The sequence below is a fragment of the Pimephales promelas genome, chromosome 13 (genome assembly GCF_988280905.1).
Source record: "Pimephales promelas chromosome 13, fPimPro1.hap1.1, whole genome shotgun sequence".
In the NCBI taxonomy this organism is placed as follows: Eukaryota; Metazoa; Chordata; class Actinopteri; order Cypriniformes; family Leuciscidae; genus Pimephales; species Pimephales promelas.
This window is the reverse complement of record NC_142781.1, coordinates 36,110,438-36,134,450: the sequence shown is the minus strand read 5'-3', so window position 1 is coordinate 36,134,450 and position 24,013 is coordinate 36,110,438. Positions and strand designations below refer to the sequence as shown.

Sequence of the window (24,013 nt, the reverse complement as noted above, 5' to 3'; positions counted from 1 at the left end):
ATTTTTTGCAAAGTGGGACTGTGATAATCCAAATCTAAAGTTTTCTCTTTGCATTTAGTTTATTGAAAATAATTGAATTTTTGTGTTTTTTCCTCTTATACAAATCGATGGTTTCGCAAACAAAACTGGTAATTAAAGGGTTAAAATACTGAAATTGAATACATTTTTGGTAGTTATGATGAGGACTGATGCTGGTTAAAAGATTTAACTTGGTAAAAGTGGAAAATAATAATAATATATAATATTTTAGGCAATGTTTAATATGTGGCCTTTTTTGGTCCTTAATGCACTCAACGGTGTTAAAAATCTAATGCAGCACAAGGGTTAAATCAGCATACATTTGCAGTACAATAAACACAGACATAATATTCTACTCTGGAATAAAAAATGCTGCAGGCTTCAGATTAACCAACATAAGAAAATAAATGTCAATTTCCAGTTTAAAACAAACCTTGCCCTCTGTCGATTTTGTTTGTATATTTGTTTACGTTGGCTCACTTGTCTCCTCTTGTTTTATTATCCTATGTTTGTATGTTCATTTGTTTGTTTGTTTTTTCTTTTGCTTTTTTTCTCTTACTGTTTTGTTTGTTTACTTAAAAAAACAAACAAACAGGTTTGAGCAAAGAAAGCTCAATTCATACATTTCTCATCCATTCTAATGTGAACACTTATTTAGAACTTTTTTTTTTGTATATTTACAATTCATGTTGCTAAAATGAGTGTGTATTAACGTGTATAGTATAACTCACTCACACACACACACACACACACACACACACTCTCTCTCTCTCGTCTCAGGCTGTTGTGTTGGTTGACTGGTTCCCATAGCAACCCAACACAACATGGAGTTCCTGCACTGGAGTTGTCAGGATGTGGCGCTCTGGATCGAGTCCATTGGATTTCCACAGTATACGGTCAACTATATTTCATAATATATTATTATAAATATAGTGATGAGGAGGATAGATTATAATGCAAAGGTAACACACTTCACACTGTTATCTTGTGTGTTTAGTTCTCCTCAGTAAAGTTGATCTGTTAGTTGAGAAGCATCATTACTCAGCTGTGCTGCGTTTGCATCAGCAGAAGATTCACTGGCTCATCTTTATATTATATAAAAGATAATAAGTATATAATAAGTTAAGTGTTTAGCTGAAGTATAGTGGAAGACGTGTGCATGACACTGATCTGAGTGAGCGTGATGTGTGGTTCCCTCAGGCGTGTTTCATGGAGAACTTCATCACAGGCCGAAAGCTGGTCCACATCTCCTGCATTAGCCTTCCCAAACTGGGCATCAGCGACTTCCAGCACATGAAGGCACGGCACACCAGCACACACACACACACATTATCGAGTTAAAGTCAGGATGTTTTCACATAGTCATACATAAATGTCTTATTTTAATACTGGAAATATGTTCTGAGACGCATAAAAAATAATATATCAGTTTTGTACAATTTATCAATGTATCTAGCAAGCACCCAGAACATATTGGGAAAACACAGAGCAACGGCCTAGCAACCATCCAGAACATATTAGGAAAACAAATAGCAATGCCCAAGCAACCACCTAGAACATATTAAGAAATGCAGAGCAACGCTCTAGCAACCAGAACATATTAAGAAACGCAAAGCAACGCTCTAGCAACCACCCAAAACATATTAGGAAACGCAGAGCAACGCCCTAGCAACCACCCTGAACATATTAGGAAACGCATGGCAACAACCTAGCAACCAGAACATATTAAGAAACGCAAAGCAACGCTCTAGCAACCACCCAAAACATATTAGGAAACGCAGAGCAACGCCCTAGCAACCACCCTGAACATATTAGGAAACGCATGGCAACAACCTAGCAACCAGAACATATTAGGAATCACATAGCAACAACCTAGCAACCACCCAAAACATATTAGGAAAACACAGAGCAACCCCCTAGCAACCACCCAGAACATATTAGGAAACGCAAAGCAATGCCCTATAGCAACCCTCCAAAAACAGATAAGGAAACACATTCAGTGGCTACGCTCTAGGAACCACCCAAAACACATGAAGAAACACATAGCAATGCCCTAGCAACCACCCTGAAGATATTAGGAACGACACATTAGGGAAATGCATAGCAATGCCCTAGCAACCACCCTGAAGATATTAGGAACAACACATTAGGGAAATGCATAGCAATGCCCTAGCAACCACCCTGAAGATATTAAGAAAATGCATAGCAACACCCTAGCAACCACCTAGAGCACATTAGGAAACACATAGCAACACCCTAGAAACCACCAAAAACTCCTGAAACGGCTCTATAGCTTCATGGCGTTGAGTTGGACATGCACACACACACACACACACAAATGTCTGTCTCTGCTGATGTGTGTGTGTGTGTGTGTCTCAGACTATCTCCGCTAAGGTAGCAGAGCTGCTCGGGGTTTCGGAGCCGCGCTGGAGTCGTAGCATAGCGGATCCTCCTCATGATGACCTGACAGGTTTCCTGAAGATGAAGAGCAGGACCGGCCAGCGCACAGACTCCCTCACACACCAGCAGTTCCTCATCAACAACAGCAGATAAACACAGGAACACGCTTCAGTCATCATAAAACTACTCATGAAACACAACAGAATGCGAATGATGTACGGAAATACAAATTGCAATCAATAAATTGTTACATTTATGACATTTAGTGTGTCTCATTTTATGTGAACAAGTCTCGAAAAGAGGCTGTTATGTGTCAGTGTGTTTTACTCTAAAAATTATTAAAAGCAACAAAACAGGCATTTATGGCTCAAAACCTCATAAACGTGAGAGGACAACTTATCGCCTCTACATTTATAAAATTGCTTATGCTTGAATGCTGAAATTCTGTAAACCAGTGTTTTATTTTAACAAGACAAACTACAGTACTGAAGGAGAGTTTGCTGTAATCTGGAGTTTGTCATGAGGATCCACCACTCTATTTGAGAAAACAGACATGCGCGAACACATGCATGTTTTATTGATCTCAGATATGAGTTGATCAATGATGATGTGTCTCCTGACATCAATCAATCAATCACATCCATCCATCCGACTTCATCTGGCTGTTTATCTGCGATCTGAGTCGGCGCATGTCTCCAGAAAGGCGTTTTCTCTGAGAAAGACCAGAATCCGCCAGTCAGTCCTACTATGGCGAAGGACACGCACTTAATATTCATGAGCCCGCGCTCGCCATTGGAGGAGAAGAGCTCACCGCCAGATTAATATTCCACATCCGCGTTTCCCCATTGGACGATAACAACGCATCGTCAATAACATCAAATTAATATTAATACAGTATTATACAATATCGGTAACACTTTAGAGTAAGATCTCATTTAGGAAATGCATTGAAATGAACATTAACTAAGTGTAATACATGTATTGTTCAGTAATACGTAAATGTTAACAAACAAAACCTTATTGAAAAGTGTGACCGCAAAATAAAAACTAACAAGCTACAACATGTAGTTAATTAATTAGTATTTCAAACTCATGATGACCCATTGAAAAGCAACCAGATAGCATTATACATATATATATATATATATATATATATATATATATATATATAAAAACATTATATATATAACAGGTAATGTCGTATTGTTCAGTTGCGCTAATGTTAACAAATAAAATGTTATTGTAAAGTGTTACCAAATTATACACACTAATGGGCTACAATAAATAGCAATATGTAATTGTTTAGTATTTCATTCCTATATATATATATATATATATATATATGGTTGTGTGTGTGTGTATAATAACAAATCAATATATTTTTATTAGCGTAATACGTTTAGACATTACCCGTTATATATTGTATAGTAATGTTTCAATACTATATATATATATATATATATTACGCTATCTGGTTGCTTTCTAAATAACGTATATTTTTATTGTACATCCAATATATATATAACGGTAATGTCTAAACGTCAGCATGGTTTGATTAATATTCCAGAGCGAGCCGGCCGATTGGACGGACTGCAGCATGACCTAATGAATATTCATGAGCCTCGCCCTCGCCGTGCTAGGATTGGCGGACTGGGCGCATCACTGTAATGCGGAGAGGCGATCCTGCCTGCGGGTTTATTAGCACACATCTGATGAATATAAGATCGACACCGAGGCTTTAATCACTCACAGGTCACACAGATGTGGAAGAGCGCCAGGAGAGAGGGATGCGAGAGGCTCTGATGTCCAGGGATATATCTGGGTCATCTGGAAGAAGAAGAAGAAGGAGGAGGAGGAGGACCTGCTGAAAATGCGGTGACTTGGAGATTTCTGTGGGAAAACGCGCTGTGCCTTTATGAAGCAAAGCTGATCCTTCTACAGGTAAATCATGATCATAACAATAAATGATTGAACTCCCGATGGATCCTCATCCTTGCATCCGTCCGTCCTTTAGACGCGTTATTATTCCAGACGCGTCTTCATTTCCCAGATCTTAAGAAAGCAGATGCAAATAACGATGATGAACGCAGTGCCGTTCCTCTGCAAGGTCAGTCTGCCGTTCCTGCACGCGAACGGATGCGTGTTTGCGGATTAATAAATGATGTGTTATTATTATATCGCTGGATTCTCCGTGTTATTGTGAGCGCAGTTCGCACTGGTTTGAGTGGCGGCTCGAGGTTAGTCCCAGTATGAGCACTGGCCTTCAGCCCGTGTCGGTATGCCGGATTCAGCCTCGAAGGATATTTTTATATTAATTTAGCGTTTGTAGGAAACACTGGATTGTGTGTGAGTTTAATAACGGGCTCGTCTATTGGTCGATTCGCCTTCGGGATTTGAAGCGGGATGGATTTTGTCTTCAGGTTCTAAAGGGTTAAAAGCCTCACATCTTTACTCATACATCTATGATCAGTGTAAATCTGTTTTTAGGCTTTAATGTGATAAAAAAAATATTCTAATATTCTAAGAAATTAAAATAATCTGTTATAATATTCAAATAAGTTGTGTGTGTAGATGTGGATGATCCTGTTAAAGGGACAGTCCAGCTGAATATGAATATTGTCCTCATGTATACGACTGTCCTTCTGTTAAACACAAGAGGAGATATTCTGAGGGATGCTGGGAATCAGTTTTGAGTGACTTCCGTCATATAGTTTGATGAACAGTGGAAGACCATGTGACCCCAAACTCTTTATTTCTTAAACTTCATCGGAATGGTACGAAACTTGCCAAAGGTTTCGGCACAAAAATGGATTCCTCTAAAGTTTCTTGATCATCAGATCCTCATATTAGAGTGATTTGTGAAGGATCATGTGACACTGAAGACTGGAGTAATGAAGATAAATTCAGCTTTGATCTTTGAGATATAAAGTCAGAATTGCGAGATATAAAGTCAGAATTGTGCAATTCTGACGTTTTCTCATAATTGCGACCTTATATCTCGCAATTCTGACTTTATATCTCACAATTCTGACTTTATATCTCGCAATTCTGCTTAATAAAGTCAGAATTATCTTTTAAAATGTTTTATTCTGTGGCGGAAACAAGCTTCCATACCTAACGTTCACATGACCAAGCAAAAAAATGTTTTTAAAACATTAAAAAATCTGGATGTTTTGAACGTTCAAATAGCATTGAGAAATAATTAATGGGAAGATTTAGAACACGTTTTTGTCATCCGAGACCGTATAATACAAATTCACACATGATTAAACACTCCTCAATTAAACATTCATGATCTTAGCAAAGAACCATCCTATTAAAAACCGAAATGTTAAATCTTGTCAAGGACTTTAGAGACATCCAGAGAGTACGCGGTGCAAGTTAATGAGGAACATGAGGAACGACGACGAGCCGAGCGAAATCACTGACGTGTCTCTCCATCTGTGTTCATGCTTTCTGTGTCTGAGACATCAGAATAATTCTGTCTTTCATCTCTCCGAACGAACACAGATGAAAGCATCAACATGATCATATCAGAGACAGAGCATGAGCTTTAGTGTAAATACACATCTGTCTTCTTGTAAAACAGACTTAATAATGAATAGAAATTGAAATACATATCGACGACTCGTGGGGTCATATCCACATTTTTTAAAACTAAAATAACTATTAAAAAAGCTAAATCTGCACTAACATTAAAAGGAAAATAAAGGAAATACTTCAATGCAAGACTGAAAATAAACTATTTACTCTGAAACTGCTTGTAGAACACTTTAACACAACATACTCTAAGTCGTTGCGTATAGTTGTGTACACTACCATTCAAAAGTTTGAAATGTTTAAATGGTTTTAAAGAAGTCTCTTCTGCTCACCAAAGCTGATCAAAATACAGTAAAACAGTGAAATATTATTCTAATGTAAATCATCCGTTTTCTATGTGAATATACAGTAAAGTGTAATTTATTCCTGTGATCAAAGCTGAATTTATCATCATTACTCCAGTCTTCAGTGTCACATGATCCTTCAGAGTCACATCAGTGTTGAAAAGAGTCATTTTTGTCAATGTGAATGCATTTTATTTTTCCGGGTTGTTTAGTGAATATAAAGTTATTTATTTAAAATAGAATCTTTTGTAGCATTATAAATGTCTTTACTGTCACAATTTAAGGCGTCCTTGCTGATTAAAGAACTAATCTGTCCACACTCACGTGTCTCACGTCTGCCTCCCCACAGGTTGTTTAACCGACACCAGCAACCCAGATGGAGATGCTACTCGTTTACCTGCTGGTTGTTGTGATGGCGCTGAAAGCCCAGAAGATCCAGGTTTGTCCAAAGCGCTGCGTCTGCCAGGTTCTGTCCCCCAATCTGGCAACCCTGTGTGATAAAAAGGGTCTGTTGTTCGTCCCTCCGAACATCGACCGGCGCACCGTCGAACTCCGACTGGGGGACAACTTCATCACGGGAATCAAGCGCAAGGACTTCGCCAACATGACCAAACTGGTGGACCTGACTCTCTCGAGGAACACCATCGGCTCCGTCACGCCTCACGCCTTCAACGACCTCGAGAACCTGCGCGCGCTTCACCTGGACAGCAACCGCTTGACGCATATAACCAACGACACGTTTAGCGGCATGTCAAAGCTTCACCATCTAATCCTCAATAACAACCAGCTCACACACATCCACATCGGAGCGTTCAACGACCTCCTGGCTCTCGAAGAGCTCGATTTGTCCTACAACAACTTGGAAAGCGTGCCTTGGGTCGCAATCCAGCTCATGATTAGCTTGCACACTTTAAACATGGATCATAACATGATCAACTACATCCCTGAGGGAACGTTCTCCGGGCTTCAGAAGCTCAAGCGACTGGACGTCACGTCTAATAAGCTGCATAAGCTGCCGCCCGATCCGGTTTTCCAGCGCGCGGGAGTTCTGGCCACATCAGGCGTTCTGGGTCCGTCGTCGTTTGCGTTGAGCTTCGGGGGAAACCCGCTGCATTGTAACTGCGAGTTGCTGTGGCTTCGACGGCTACGACGCGAGGACGATCTGGAGACGTGCGCGGCGCCACAACATCTCGCCGGACGCTACTTCTGGACCGTTTCCGAAGAGGAGTTCTTGTGCGAGCCGCCGCTAATCACTCGGCACTCGCAGGAAACCCGCGCGCTCGAAGGCCAGCAGGTTTCTTTACGATGCAAAGCCCGCGGAGACCCGGATCCCGTCATACACTGGATCGCTCCCGACGGCAGGCTCGTGTTCAACTCCAGTCGGACCGCCGTCCACGCCGACGGAACGCTGGACATCCTAATCAGCACGGTGAAGGACTCGGGATCGTTTACTTGTGTCGCATCCAACCCGTCCGGAGAGGCTCAGCAAACGGTGGACCTGACCATCACTAAACTCCCGCACTTCACCAACGACACCAGTTTGGTCCAGGAGCCGGACCCGGGATCCTCCGACATCGCCACCTCTGCCAAGACCGAAGCCGGCTCTGCCATAGGCAACGCTAAGGGAGGGCAGGAGAAGAGAGTCCTGATCTCGGACATCACCGCTTCCTCGGCTCTGGTGAAGTTCAACTTCCAGAGGAATATTCCCGGGATCCGGATGTTCCAGGTCCAATACAACGGCACATACGACGACTCGTTAGTGTACAGGTAAGGCTGTTGGTTTAGATTCATACACTTCAAACAAAACTAGCTTTTTCATGCACTGGGCAATTTTGAGTTTTGCGTTTATAAAATACACTTTTATCACTCTTGATCTTCATTTGCATCTGATAGATTTCAAAAGCAGACGCTTTTATCCAAAGTGACTTACAAATGTGAAGAGCAATAGAAGCTGTTAAACTAACAATAGGACAACCATATGCAAGTGCTGCGACCCTTCCCAACGCAGTCCCGTTTTTTTTAATATACATCGATATAGTGAAGAAAAGAACAGAAAAGAAAGTGTTTGTATTAAGTGGATCAAGTGTTGTGGTCATGCACTGGTCAGTTTTGAGTTTTGCTTTCATAAAATACACTTTTATCGCACTTACAAATGCACTTATTCACTATACAAATAAATGAATGGAATTGCAGTTAGACGACTTCGTTACTCATTGGTTTGTTCGTGACAGCATGTTTTGTTTTGTCTGTCATACTTTCCAATTGTTATTTAATTTATAGTTAAAGTCTATCATTGGGTGTGTTGACAGACGTTTTATGGAGGTTATCCAACTAAAATTAAAAATTAAAAGTTGCTCAGATGATGATCGATGCTTTTGTAATACTTGTTTAAAAGTGATTTGCCATCAAATCCTCATTTACAATTGGACTTCTTTAATGTCTTTAAAACATTATTTAAACACTTTTAGGGAAGTTTCTCCTAATAAAAATAAAATAATAAATCAAATATCCAGATCCTCAAATTCTCAAAAACAAATACACAAATGTTTTGTTCGACATTTAGTGGCGTCATTTTATACGGTTAACTTATTTTGTCATTCAATTACGTTTTTCCATTAATTAAGTGCGTCATCTGAGTATTTAAAGTGCAATGTTTCTTTCTGGAATCGCCTCTGGACACTACGAATTGTGACGCACCGTCAGTGCTAATCTAGCTTAGCTCATTGCTAATGCTAGCCGATGTGCATGTTTGCTGATCGCTGTTCCTCTGTTTGCAGGATGATTCCTCCGACCAGTAAAAGCATCACGGTCAACAACCTGGCGGCCGGCACGATGTACGACCTCTGCGTGCTGGCGATCTACGACGACGCCATGACCACGCTAACGGCCACGCGTGTGGTGGGCTGCGTGCACTTCTCCACGGAGCCGCAGTACATGCGCTGTCACTTCATGCAGTCGCAGTTCCTCGGCGGCACCATTGTGGTGATCATCGGCGGCGTCATCGTAGCGTCAGTCCTGGCGTTCATCATCTTCCTCATCGCGCGCTACCGCGTGTGCCAGCCTGACGGCGCGGACAAAGGCGTGGAGCTCGGCGACATGCGCTCGCAGTCTCAGGTTTGCGGCGTAATCAAGTCCATGTCCAAGCAGATTCTGGGTCCGGATGCGTGTCGGAAAGTGTCGCCGGAGTCGGAAACCATCCCGGCTAAACTGTCGAATTGCACCGTTAGCACATCCGCAGCTAGCCATAGCTGGCATCCGGCGTCCCCGAGTCCATTGCGTTCGGTGCGCGACACGCAAATCAACATAGAGCCGCCAGACAACTCCAACAAGAACAACTCGGCTAAGGTCCGCCACCCCACCGTACGCGCGTACTCCACCATGGTGACGCCGGCGTCCCGGAGAGCACAGCTCCAGAACCTCCACCAGTACAAAACGGTGCCGGTGGGATGTGTCCGGGTTAGCCGGCGTCACTCCCTCAACGTAGAGACATATAAACACCCGTATACGGGTCTGAAGCATCCATCCGCGAGCCTGAGTCGCTCCCAGCGCAGTCTATCCGCGAGCGGGGGGGATATCCCCAAGATGACCGCCGGAGAGAGACCGAGGTCGGCTCTGACCCAGTCGGAGTGGGTTCTGGAAAGCACATTATAATGGAGGATGTTGCACTTCACTTGTGTGGGACACCTGATGTGTGTGTGTGTGTGTTACTGCAAATGATCCGTCTTGTTTTTTACAGCACAAATACAAATATCTAAACATTCTTAAATCAAGATATTTAGTGGAGAAGAAGCAAAATGGCTGAAAAATCCATCAAAATTCAGTTTTGAGCTTAAAAGAAGAACAAATATCTGCCATGGGGTCATGGGGAGAAAATTATATTTGTTCTTCTTTTAAGCAGATTTTGATACATTTAAGGGGGGGGGGGGGGTTGATTATGATTTAACTTTTCTAACTGTAGTCTACATTTACATTTATTCATTTAGCAGACACTTTTATCCAAAGTGACTTACAAATGAGAACAATAGAAGCAGTGAAACTAACAGTAGGACAACAATACGCAAGTGCTCTAACCCCTCTCAGTTTAATTTAACACAGTTTTTTTTTTTTAAGAATAGAAGAAAAAAAAAAAGAAAGTGTTAGTAGTGCTGGAAAGACTACAGACTCCACCAGCAGGAACAGTCATGGTGAAGGTCCGAGAAAGAGAGTGATGGTACCACGAGACGACATTCGCTAGCAGAGCGTAAGTTTCTGGATGGCACGTAAGTTTGGAGTAGAGCCCGACCGATAAAGGATTTTGAAGGCCGATACCGATACAAATATTTTTGGGTTTTAAAATCCGATATTCCGATATATCGGCCGATATTTTATTTATTTATTTTAAACTGGAGATGATTAGTCACAAATTTTGTCATGCTTATTTGAGTTAAGAGAACTGATGGGGATGATCTTTTAATTGTTATTCAAGCAATGTATGTCTCGTGACCAACTCAACGAGTGTTGCCAACAGGAACGGTGTAGAGTGCCCTCTGGTGGACAAACTATACAACTCCAACACTCATGACATGGTTCAAGCGTGTTTCGTCCGTTTTTATTTTATTTTTGAAATATTCATTTATCGGCCATTATAACTGCAGATACCGATAGTTTGGAAAATGCCTAATATCGGCCGAGGATATCGGTCTCCCGATATATCGGTCTGGCTCTGGTTTGGAGTAGAGAGTTTAGGTAAGAGGGAGCAGAGCCAGTGGTTGTAGGCAAACGTCAGTGCCTTAAATTTAATGCGAGCGGCAACTGGCAACCAGTGTAGTGTTGTGAGGAGAGGAGTGACGTGTGCTCTCTTCGGCTCATTAAAGACCGCTCCGGCTGCAGCATCTGGATCAGTTGTAGAGGTTTGACGGAGTGAGCTGGAAGACCGGCCAGGAGAGCATTACAATAGTCCAGTCTGAGTACCCAAGGTTCCTAGCTGACCTTGATGGAGTTATGGAGGATGAGCCGAGCTGAATGGAGAAGTTGTGATGAAAAGTTGTGTTGACCGGGATCACAAGCAGCTCTGTCTTCGCAAGGTTCAGTTGAAGGTCCTTCATCCAGCCAGAGATGTTCGTCAGACAGGCCGAGATACGAGCAGCTACCGTCGGATCATCAGGCTGGAATGAGGGGTAGAGTTGGTGTCATCAGTGTAGCAATGATAGGAAAAGCCATGTTTCTGCATCACAGATCCTAGTGATGTAATGTAGATGTAGAAGAGGAGCGGTCCCAGCACTGAGCCCTGAGGCACTCCAGTAGCTAGATATCGGGTCTTAGATGCCACACTTCTCCACAACACCCTAAAGGACCTACCCGAGAGGTAAGACTCGAGGCATTAGAGTGCAGTTCGTCATCTTTAGGATGGACAGGAGGATCTGGTGGTTAACTGTGTCAAAGGCAGCAGATCCAGCAGGATGAGGACTGAGGATTCGGAAGCTGCTCTTGCCGGTCTCAGATCTTCAGTGACCGAGAGCAGGGCAGTCTCAGCTGAGTGTCTGCTTTCGAAACCAGACTGATTGTTGTTCTGTGTAAGAAAGGAGGAGATCTGGTTGAAAACAACTCTTTCAAGTGTTTTTGTGACGAATGGAAGAGGAGATACCGGTCTGTAACTTTCTAGATGTGCTGGATTTAGATTGGGTTTTTTAAGCAGTGGGGTTACCCGAGCTGTGGGAAAGGTACCAATGTGGAGAGAGGTGTTCATGCTGGTACAACTGAGGAAGAAATGGCTTGAAGTAGATTAGTGGGGATAGGATCAAGCGGACGGGTAGTAGGATGTTAAAGTGGAGAAAACAGTATCCGTTTTACTGTTAGTATCTGGTGTTGAGAGCCGATCAGGTGGATGAGACCAAAGAGGATCGGTGAGAGGTGAGAGTGAGCGTAGGTTCGGCCGAAAGGTGACCTGTGGAGGAGTGTGTGTGGTGTCATGAGGCAGGTTGAGGAGGAAGTGATCTGAGGCGTGCAGCGGAGTGACCGGTGTATTGTCTGTAGAGCAGTAGAGAAGTGTCCAATTGGTTACCTGATTAGTGAGTAGCCTCAGTAGAGACTTGTTTGAGGTCGAATTAAGCTAGCAGGGTGTGGAAATCAGCAGTCTGAGAGTTATGAGAGGAGTGCCATCTTCAGGGAGTAGCACGTCAAGCTCCTCCAAGAAACTGCCAAGTTGACCTGGGGGACGATATACTACAAAATGGATTTTAATAGGACTAGTGATTGTACGTAATTGAATGTGATTCAAATGAGCTGCTGTAAAGGATAAAATTTGTGTTGCTGTTTGAGCGAAAACATCATCTGCAAAGTTACACCGCTCAGAGCAAAGGGAGAGATTCGCTCTTACAGAAATCGTTTTTTAAGGACTACAACAAACGTCTGGAAGAACTACACGAGCTTCCTCCCGGGGTAGTGACATCACTAACCCTAAGATTTACATAACCCCACCCCGGAGCACGATTATTAGATTATCAAGACAGAATATGCTAATCAATGACTAGACACATTGGATACATAAACTCATCAACTAACCATTCAGAGATGTTGCTTCTACATGTCGTCACTTCTCGAGTCTCTCCATCATTCTGACTCCGGTTTGAACATAAAAGGCTGAATGTTTTTAAAAAGTTCAGTGTGTGTATGTGAGGTAATCTGAGCTACTAACACACACACACACACATATACTCACACAAGCTCTTGAAGCTCCGCCCCCTGTGCCAGGAGCAGCAATTCATTTGCATTTAAAGGGACACACACAAAAACGGTGCGTTTTCACCCTCAAAAGGTGACGATTTTAACATGCTATATAAATATCTGTGGGGTATTTTGAGTTAAAACTTATTTAACATCTTGTGAAAGGGCATTATACCCCTTTAAGACTCAATATCTTCAGGCCTGCTTCTCCTCCAGTGTATCCTGATGTAAGAGTGTTTAGATCACAGTGCTGGAGAGCGAGACAGTAACTGAGGAGGAACGGTGTGTGTGTGCGGTGTCGTCTCACACACTCGAGGATCAGACTTTGAGATCAGAAGGATAATGGACAAGCCCATGTTTTTTAAAGCACAAATTAAATACTGTTTCCTGCATATAGTAAAATAATACTATGACTTGTATATTTCTTTGTTTTATGGAATAATACAGACACTGCATACAAACATGTTACATTGTGTAAAATAAAATGTGAAAATGACTCATCTGTTCATACTGATTATGTTAATGCATCATGCTTCTGATATAAATTAGTTTTTTAATGAGAGTTAAACTTTCTGCTAAAATGTTTTAAATCAACAGATTCGTGATTTTGAAGAATCTGAGATGACGCCTCACACGTTTTGCTTACGTTCCCATTAAAACGTTACTTCTGAATGTTTAAAATATTTTTTCCTTGATTATTGTTAACTTTTGCATTTCACACCAAATACAATAACTAGAACTGAATCTACGCCAAATCCAATACATATCGCTCCGTTTATTATAAGCGCTGCAGTGTCTGTCTCTTTAAAGCAGGAGGGATTTTGATTGGCTGTCAGTGTTTTTAGAAAAAAAAATCGTTCTAAAATTTTTACATTTCTATTTTTAAAACTATATCTTTATATGTTGTGTGAACGGGCCTTTTATTGAACATTTCATTTTTACATTTAACAAGAAAAAAGACTTTTAAAGTCCTCTGAACGTCCTCGAGTAACGGTTATGAACCGCCTCAGAAAACCATCAACACAGATTAGCCATTTTGCGCTGGCGTTTTGGGAACATTATTAAAACTCCAGAAGACCGTTTGTTCATAACTTTCGAGAGAATATTCATTGTTAGCTAGAAATGGATCCTGTGCAGTTATGCATTTGATATTAAAGGGAAAAGGCAATACATCTCGCTGTAAAAGGCACTCAGGTAGAAACGCACCGTCACAGAAGATTCGCCGTGTCTGATGAAGCAACACGTCTCGCAGTGAAGAGCTGCACTGCATGCTGGGTAATTAGGGCCCAAGCCCTGAAAGGGCGAAGGCCCTATTGTTTTCCTTCCGATTATTTTTAGGGCCCAAGCCCTGAAAGGGCGAAGGCCCTATTGTTTTCCTTGGGATTATTTTTCTTTACTATTATTATTATTATAATAATTATTATTTTACTACCTTTTGGGCACTTTTGGGGCCCTTAACGTGCTCGAAAACTCTTGAAACTTTGCACACGGGTCAGAACCCGCGGCCATCAGAGCCGGGCTGAGGCTGGTACCCGGGCGTGGTAGGGCGGCTCGTCAGCGCCCCCTGGAACGGGGTCCGAACACTTGGTCCATAACTCAAACACGCTTGTATGTAATAATATGAAACTCGGTACACATGTTGATCTCATCGTTTCATCTATACCTCACACTCTTACTTTTTACCCCAGCCCAACAGGAAGTCGGCTATTGAGGTTTGTTTGTAAAACGCTCGCAATGGAATGTCATATACTCCTCCTAGAGCTTTGATCCAAATTCGACGAAACTCGGTCAGCGTGAAGTCAAGACATTGAGGATGAAAGTTTGCGAGGGGATTTTTTATATCTCGAACGGTTTGTCCGTGGCGAGGAAACGAAATCATGGCGAGAAACGTGAAACAGGAAGTGTGTTATAACTTCAGCATACATTAACTGATCTTGATGAAACTTCAGCAGTGTTTTCGCTGTAAGAGGACGATCACATGGATGTGACTATTGTGAGTCAAAGTTATAGCGCCACCAACTGGCAGCAGGAAGTGTGTCACTTTCAAAATGCTTTGATATCACCCTTTTATTTTTACCCGATTTGCTTCAAACTTCATATGTATAATGTAAACATACGGCAGATGTAGACCTGTGAATGGATTCTTGATATCTTTGAAACTGTTGCCGTGGCGACGCTTCAAACTTTACCCTTCTTTTAGGATGCTTTTTGGATGCCTTTGAGACCCATAGCATGCTTCAAATTGCATGAAACTCGACAGACACATCACATTTATTAGCCAGTAGACATGTGCAAAGTTTCAGAAACGGGCGTGGTGAGGGCTCAGTAGCGCCACCTTTTGACAAAAGTGGGGTTGTTAGTTTTAACTAGAGTTACAAAAATTGGTATGTATATTGTACTCCTCGAGCCGGACAACTTTCTAATTGACACTTATTAGCTAGGACCCACAGAAAGTCAGATATTTTTGTTTGAATATGGCCACTCTGAGCCTACATGTCTCTGTGTCTCTGTGTCTTTGGCTGGCTGGCTGGCTGACTGGCTGGCTGTCTGTGTGTGTGTGTGTGTGTGTGCAGGGGGAGGGGGCTTAACCATTTCACTGCTGTGTGTATGACCTGCATAAAGAAAATACATTTCTCAAGCCTGGTATTTTTTAAATAAGTTTTTATTTTTATTTTTTATAAGTAAAGGCATATAACTAGTTTAATTGTAGTGAATTGACAATAGTTTTATATAATTAGTTTATTAATCAGATTAACTTGGTCAATAAACTTGGTCTGAAAATTTGGTCCATAAATCAAACACACTTGCATGTAATAATATGAAACTTGGTACACATATAGATCTCATCGTTTCATATATACTTCACACTCTTACTTTTTACCCCAGCCCAACAGGAAGACGGCTATTTAGGGTTGTGTTTAAAACACATGCAATGGAATTTAAATTATTGCTCCTAGAGCACTGAACCAAATTCGACGAAACTCGATCAGCGTGAAGTCAAGACATTAAGGATGAAAAAGTGCCACGGGATTTTTGATACCTCGAACGGTTTGGCCGTGGCGAGGAAACAAAATTATGGCGAGAAACATGAAACAGGATGTGTGTTATAACTTCAGCATACATTAACTGATCTTGATGAAACTTCAGCAGTGTTTTCGCTGTAAGAGACCGATCACATGGATGTGACTATTGTGAGTCAAAGTTATAGCGCCACCAACTGGCAGCAGGAAGTGTGTCACTTTCATAATGCTTTGAAATCACTCTCTTATTTTTAACCGATTTGCTTCAAACTTCATCTGTATAATGTAAATACACGGCAGATGTAGACCTGTGAATGGATTCTTGATATCTTTGATACTGTTGCCGTGGCAACGAAACAAACTTTAACATTCTTTTTTGATGCTTTTGGGACTCTTAGCATGCTTGAAATTGCTTGAAACTCAACAGATACATCACATTTATTAGCCAGTAGACATGTGCAACTATGGCAAAAGATTAAAGTAATGTGAAAAAAGTAAACACTAAAAGCCTCATATCTTCTAAAAATGTAATTATACATCATTTGTTTCTAAATTAAATTATACAAATATTATAACTTCCCCAATTTTTCCCTTTTTTCATTTAAGAATTATGTTTACGTTCAAAAACAGCCAGAATTGTTCTAAAATTCAGAAAAAAATAATAATCTGAGTCATACGTAGTGCTATACTGCCCTCTTGTGTTCAATATCAGGTAGGCCTATTGTGTATATTCCCACCGGTTAATCAACGTGTGACTCCGCTGGGACTTGGGAGCTTTTAAATCGCTTACTTAAAACCGAAAGTCAAAATACGGATGTCCGCACAAGACATTAATGGTGTGGAGTAGAGCGAGCATTTTAAATAAATTCCTATTAAGTAGGATTGAACTAAACAGAAAGAATGTTCACTCTGTTCTGCTGGTTCCTCGCTGGTGGATCATATGATTACTTTGTCATAATCTATGACAAAAATGCTATCATAAACTATATTAATAATAGATAATACACATTGCTCTTATTTTTAAAAAATACATTCATGAAAAACAAGATAACAAAAATCATAAAAAGATATAGCCATGGCTGCTATAAATGTTTGAAATGCATAGGACAGATGTTTAATGACGCAGCAACATATAATTGAAAGGCAATTAATAATCTGTCATTACGTCACTGCATTATGATATTACGGCTCTAATACGGTGCAGCACAAAGCACTTATGTGCATCCCGAGCGGAGAATGATGTGCTTGAAGCCACATGAAGTTACAGCGCATTGAGTCCGTATTGAAAAGTTCAAAGCACAAAGGAAATACATATTTATGAACAGTGTATTATACATTATATATCTATGCAATAGTTTATTGAGCCTTTTCTTTTAAAGGTTTTAAATTTCAGTTACTGTGTGCGTGAAGAACAATTATAGTGCTCTGACTCTAGTGTTGTGATCTAACCGACAGCGTCTGACACCCGGTAGAAAGTAACACGATTAAGTTACAGCAATAAAGTCCAGCAAGAAAAAGTTTCTTCATTCGAAAATATAGACCTTTAGACCTTTATCTTAAAGACCCAGTATAATAGGATTAACATTGAATCATCTTGAAGATCGTTTCATCATTGACTGTAACCGAATGCGACGTGCTGTTTGAATGCTGAATGGAGAATGACTGACAGGCGCAGAGAGGGAAAAGTTTACGTGTTCTTGAATTTAATGACTTAAATATTAATTTCTATATCACATAATAGCTTCAGAACACTTATAATACAGTACACAAAAACTTTATGGTACTTTAGAAAGTTTTTGTGCCTTTGTGCCTTACATAGAATAGTATATGCACGATATAGAATTTGAATCAGCCTCGTCAAAGATGGCAGTGTCAGAGCCGATACCGATCCTGAGTATCTAATCGGCGCACTTCTTTTCAACAGTCAAATTGAAATTGAAATTGCTTGAAACTCAACAGATACATCACATTTATTAGCCAGTAGACGTGCAAAGTTTCAGAAACGGGCATGGTGCAAGGACTAAATAGCGCCACCTTTTGACAAAAGTGGGGTTGTTAGTTTTATCTACAGTTACAAAAATCGGTATATACATTTTACTCCTCAAGCCGGACAACTTTCTATTACATAGTCATTAGCTCGGACCAAGAGGAAGTCCGATATTTTGGTTTGAATATGGTGAGCCTCTCTCTGAGCCTATGTCCCTGTATAAAGCTAAGTTTGCCTATCCGGAATTAACATTGTAGATATCAACAACATCTTTCTGTCTAGTCGTAATTACATTTTGGATAGTTTGTATTATCATTTAAGATATCTGTAACATAATTTTGACTAGTCGAAATGACAGAGTATGGCAAGCCGTTTTAACATTTAATCATGAAAGGGCCAAAGCCTTCGGCACCGCCACCCAGGTGCCTTTAGGTAACTAAAGGAACCGGGGTTGCGGTGCCACCGGCTTGGGCCCGCCATCGCTGCTCGCAGCTATATTTTTTTTTTTCTTTTATTTTTCTAACGACTATTCGGGCACTTTTGGGGCCCTTAACATGCTCGAAAACTCTTGAAACTTTGCACACGGGTCAGAACCCGCGGCCATCAGGGCCGGGCTGAAGATGGTACCCGGGCGTGGCAGGGCGGCTCGTCAGCGCCCCCTGGAACGGGGTCCGAACACTTGGTCCATAACTCAAACACGCTTGTATGTAATAATATGAAACTCGGTACACATGTTGCTCTCATCGTTTCATCTATACCTCACACTCTTACTTTTTACCCCAGCCCAACAGGAAGTCGGCTATTGAGGTTTGTTTGTAAAACGCTCGCAATGGAATGTTAAATACTCCTCCTAGAGCTTTGATCCAAGTTCGACGAAACTCAGTCAGCGTGAAGTCAAGACATTGAGGATGAAAGTTTGCGAGGGGATTTTTGATATCTCGAACGGTTTGTCCGTGGCGAGGAAACGAAACTATGGCGAGAAACGTGAAACAGGAAGTGTGTTATAACTTCAGCATACATTAACTGATCTTGATGAAACTTCAGCAGTGTGTTCGCTGTAAGAGGACGATCACATGGATGTGACTATTGTGAGTCAAAGTTATAGCGCCACCAACTGGCAGCAGGAAGTGTGTCACTTTCAAAATGCTTTGAAATCACCCTTTTATTTTTACCCGATTTGCTTCAAACTTCATCTGAATAATGTAAACATACGATAGATGTAAACCTGTGAATGGATTCTTAATATCTTTTAAACTGTTGCCGTGGCAACGCATCAAACTTTACCATTCTTATAGGATGCTTTTGAGACCCTTAGCATGCTTGAAATTGCATGAAACTCGACAGACACATCACATTTATTAGCCAGTAGACACGTGCAAAGTTTCAGAAACGGGCGTGGTGAGGGCTCAGTAGCGCCACCTTTTGACAAAAGTGGGGTTGTTAGTTTTATCTACAGTTACAAAAATCGGTATGTATATTGTACTCCTTGAGCCGGACAACTTTCTAATTGACACTCATTAGCTAGGACCCACAGAAAGTCAGATATGTTTGTTTGAATGTAGAGAAAATCTCAGAATTTTGCCAGTCTCTCAGTGTCTCTCTGTGTGAGTGAGAGGAGGGGCGCCTGTCAGGTTAATTTTAACCCTTTATTTGCTGTGTGCGACTTCTCTGGCATTTTCGGGGGCCTTAACATCCTCTAAAACTCTTGAAACTTTGCACACGGGTCAGAACCCATGGCCATCAAGGCCGGGCAGAAGCTGGTAACCGGGCGTGGCAGGGCGGCTCGACAGCGCCCCCTGGACTGGGATTCGAAAATTTGTCCATAAATCAAACACACTTGCATGAATTAATATGAAACTCGGTACAATTAAAGATCACATCAGGCCAAACAACTTTCGTGCTCTAAGTTTTATGACAGTTCAAATGGAAGTTATTTATGAATTATGAATTATGGGTTGTTTGAATAATTGTCCTAGGAGAAATACATCAAATCACAACGCATGTGTTTACCAATCACAACCAAACTCGGTGTGCATGAAGTCAAGGCATTGAGGATGCTCAATTCCGGACGGATTTTTGATATCTCGAACGGTCTGGCCGTGGCGAGGAAATGAATTTTATGACTAAAAAAGGACACATAAAGTGTGTTATAACTTTGCTCAATTTACCTACAGTTACAAAACTTACCACGTATATTGTTCTCGTCAAGCCGATCAACTTTCCAATTTAAAGTCATTCGCTCTGAGCAACAGAAAGTCAGATATTGTAGTTTGAATGGATTTATTTCCCCTGCGATTTTCTCTCTCTCTCTCTCTCTCTCTCTCTCTCTCTGTGTGTGTGTGGGTGTGTGTGTGTGTGTGTGTGGGGAGGGGAGGGCTGTTGTCTGTGTTTATGTGTGTGTGTGTGGCTGGCTGTGATTTTTCCTACAAGTCCTTGTGTCTAAGTCCTTGTCTTTTTGCATAACAATTTTGCATAACAATATTTTTAAATGACAAAATAGGCATATAACCCCCATCTTTTAAATGTATAGATTGCTTTAAATAAAAGTAAGATTGTATTTGTAATTGAAGTTGAATGAATTTAAAATTCATGTGCTATATTTCAATATATTTGTTTTCCTTAAGATTTTAAAACACTAACTTCATTCTTATCTGAATTACAAATATTTGTTTCTGTATAAAATAATACTCTGACTAAAAACACATTTGATGTTTTTTTTTTTGTATTTTTATTTACATGTATTTGTGTGTGTGTGTGTGTGTGTGTGTGTGTGTGTGTGTGTGTATAAAGTGAAGGGTTTTTTTTAGATAAAGTAGAATTTCTATAACTATGCGTTGAACTAATAAATCACAATCTTGTGTGTGTTAAACACAATCTACTTAATACAGACAACTTCATTATAAAGATAAATAACAAATCCAAAAAATATATGATTATAATCTATGACAAAAAAAGCCATTACAAACTATATTAATGGAAAATACACATTGCTCTTTGTATTGTTGTAAAATATTCATGAAAAACAAGATAACAAAAATCAAAAAGATAAATTATTTTAGATATAGCCATGTTTTAAATGTATAGCAGAGATGTTAATTGAGGCAGCAACATACAAACTTTCTAGAACAACATGGACCTGGATAGCTGGTTTTTATGGAGGACAGTGAAGAGGAAGAGGGTGCAAATCAAACAGCTCATTCTCAGACTACACAGCAAACAGCTTAAGTTTTTAGTGCTTTGTTTGAGGTTTTTAGTGCTCTGTCCTATCTATTATCAACATATAATAGATGGAACAGAACAAGAAAGGCAATTAATAATCTGTCATTGCGTCACTGCATTTTGATATGAAAGGCTCAGTACAGTGTGGCACAAAACGCTTATGCGCATCCCGAGTGGAGAATGATGCGCTTAGAGCCACATGGAGTTACAGCGCACAGCGCATCGAGTCCGCATTGATGCAAGCTCTACAATACACTTCTTTTTGATAGTCAAAGCGGGGGTTACGTTTTTACACGTCGTACAGAATAACCCTAAAGGCACCAAGGTGGCGGTGCCACCGGCTTTATATTAAATATAAATATAGCTGTGAGCAGCGATAAAGGGCCAAAGCCGGCGGTACCACCATCCCGGTGCCTTTGGGTAACTAAAGGCATCGGGGTTGCGGTGCCACCGGCTTGGGCCCGCAATCGCTGCTCGCAGCTATATTTAGGGCCCAAGCCCTGAAAGGGCGAAGGCCCTATTGTTTTCCTTAGGATTATTATTATTATTATTATTATTATTATTATTTATACGACTATTCGGGCACTTTTGGGGCCCTTAACATGCTCAAAAACTCTTGAAACTTTGCACACGGGTCAGAACCCGCGGCCATCAGGGCCGGGCTGAAGATGGTACCCGGGCGTGGCAGGGGGGCTAGACAGCGCCCCCTGGAACGGGGTCCGAAAACTTGGTCCATAACTCAAACACGCTTGTATGTAATAATATGAAACTCGGTACACATGTTGATCTCATCGTTTCATCTATACCTCATACTATTACTTTTTACCCCAGCCCAACAGGAAGTCGGTTATTTAGGGTTGTTCATAAAACACTCGCAATGGAATTTGAAGTACTCCTCCTAGAGAATTCAAACACACGGCACGAAACTCGGTCAGCATGAAGTCAAGGCATTGAGGATGAAAGTTTGCGAGGGGATTTTTGATATCTCGAACGGTTTGGCCGTGGCGAGGAAACGAAATCATGGCGAGAAACGTGAAACAGGAAGTGTGTTATAACTTCAGCATGTATTAACTGATCTTGATGAAACTTCAGCAGTGTGTTCGCTGTAAGAGGACGATCACATGGATGTGACTATTGTGAGTCAAAGTTATAGCGCCACCAACTGGCAGCAGGAAGTGTGTCACTTTCAAAATGCTTTGATATCACCCTTTTATTTTTACCCGATTTGCTTCAAACTTCATATGTATAATGTAAACATACGGCAGATGTAGACCTGTGAATGGATTCTTGATATCTTTGAAACTGTTGCCGTGGCGACGCATCAAACTTTACCCTTCTTTTAGGATGCTTTTAGGATGCTTTTGAGACCCTTAGCATGCTTCAAAATGCATGAAACTCGACAGACACATCACATTTATTAGCCAGTAGACATGTGCAATGTTTCAGAAATGGGTGTGGTGAGGGCTCAGTAGCGCCACCTTTTGAGAAAAGTGGGGTTGTTAGTTTTATCTACAGTTACAAAAATCAGTATGTATATTGTACTTCTCGAGCCGGACAACTTTCTAATTGACACTCATTAGCTAGGACCCACAGAAAGTCAGATATGTTTGTTTGAATGTAGAGAAAATCTCAGAATTTTGCCAGTCTCTCAGTGTCTCTCTGTGTGAGTGAGAGGAGGGGCGCCTGTCAGGTTAATTTTAACCCTTTATTTGCTGTGTGCAACTTCTCTGGCATTTTCGGGGGCCTTAACATCCTCTAAAACTCTTGAAACTTTGCACACGGGTCAGAACCCATGGCCATCAGGGCCGGGCTGAAGCTGGTAACCGGGCGTGGCAGGGCGGCTCGACAGCGCCCCCTGGACTGGGATTCGAAAATTTGTCCATAAATCAAACACACTTGCATGAATTAATATGAAACTCGGTACAATTAAAGATCACATCAGGCCAAACAACTTTCGTGCTCTAAGTTTTGAGAAGGAAGTTGGGAATTATGGGTTGTTTGAATAATTCTCCTAGGAGAAATACATCAAATTACAACGCATGTGTTTACCAATCACAACCAAACTCGGTGTGCATGAAGTCAAGACATTGAGGATGCTCAATTCCGGACGGATTTTTGATATCTCGAACGGTCTGGCCGTGACGAGGAAATGAATTTTATGACTAAAAAAGGACACATAAAGTGTGTTATAACTTTGCTCATTTTACCTACAGTTACAAAACTTTCCACGTATATTGTTCTCGTCAAGCCGATCAACTTTCCAATTTAAAGTCATTCGCTCTGAGCAACAGAAAGTCAGATATTGTAGTTTGAATGGATTTATTTCCCCTGCGATTCTCTCTCTCTCTCTCTGTGTGTGTGTGTGTGTGGGTGTGTGGGTGTGTGGGGAGGGGAGGGCTGTTGTCTGTGTTTATGTGTGTGTGTGTGGCTGGCTGTGATTTTTCCTACAAGTCCTTGTCTCTAAGTCCTTGTCTTTTTGCATAACAATTTTGCATAACAATATTTTTAAATGACAAAATAGGCATATAACCCCCATCTTTTAAATGTATAGATTGCTTTAAATAAAAGTAAGATTGTATTTGTAATTGAAGTTGAATGAATTTAAAATTCATGTGCTATATTTCAATATATTTGTTTTCCTTAAGATTTTAAAACACTAACTTCATTCTTATCTGAATTACAAATATTTGTTTCTGTATAAAATAATACTCTGACTAAAAACACATTTGATGTATTTTTTTTGGTATTTTTATTTACATGTATTTATGTGTGTGTGTGTGTGT

The 24,013-nt window shown here is 40.9% G+C and overlaps 2 protein-coding genes across 2 annotated transcripts; both read left to right on the top strand.

Moving 5' to 3' along the window:
- Positions 1 to 806: 806 nt before the first annotated feature.
- LOC120492044 (sterile alpha motif domain-containing protein 15) lies at positions 807 to 2,678 on the top strand. The gene is made up of 3 exons (XM_039690132.2): positions 807 to 914; positions 1,219 to 1,317; positions 2,398 to 2,678. The coding sequence occupies exons 1-3, from the start codon at positions 843 to 845 to the stop codon at positions 2,569 to 2,571; spliced, it is 345 nt and encodes a 114-aa protein (XP_039546066.2). The 5' UTR covers positions 807 to 842; the 3' UTR covers positions 2,572 to 2,678.
- Positions 2,679 to 4,039: 1,361 nt separating this feature from the next.
- On the top strand, positions 4,040 to 13,566 carry lrfn5b (leucine rich repeat and fibronectin type III domain containing 5b). The gene is made up of 3 exons (XM_039690133.2): positions 4,040 to 4,359; positions 6,652 to 8,069; positions 9,080 to 13,566. The coding sequence occupies exons 2-3, from the start codon at positions 6,679 to 6,681 to the stop codon at positions 9,951 to 9,953; spliced, it is 2,265 nt and encodes a 754-aa protein (XP_039546067.1). The 5' UTR covers positions 4,040 to 4,359; positions 6,652 to 6,678; the 3' UTR covers positions 9,954 to 13,566.
- The last annotated feature ends 10,447 nt before the right edge of the window (positions 13,567 to 24,013 follow it).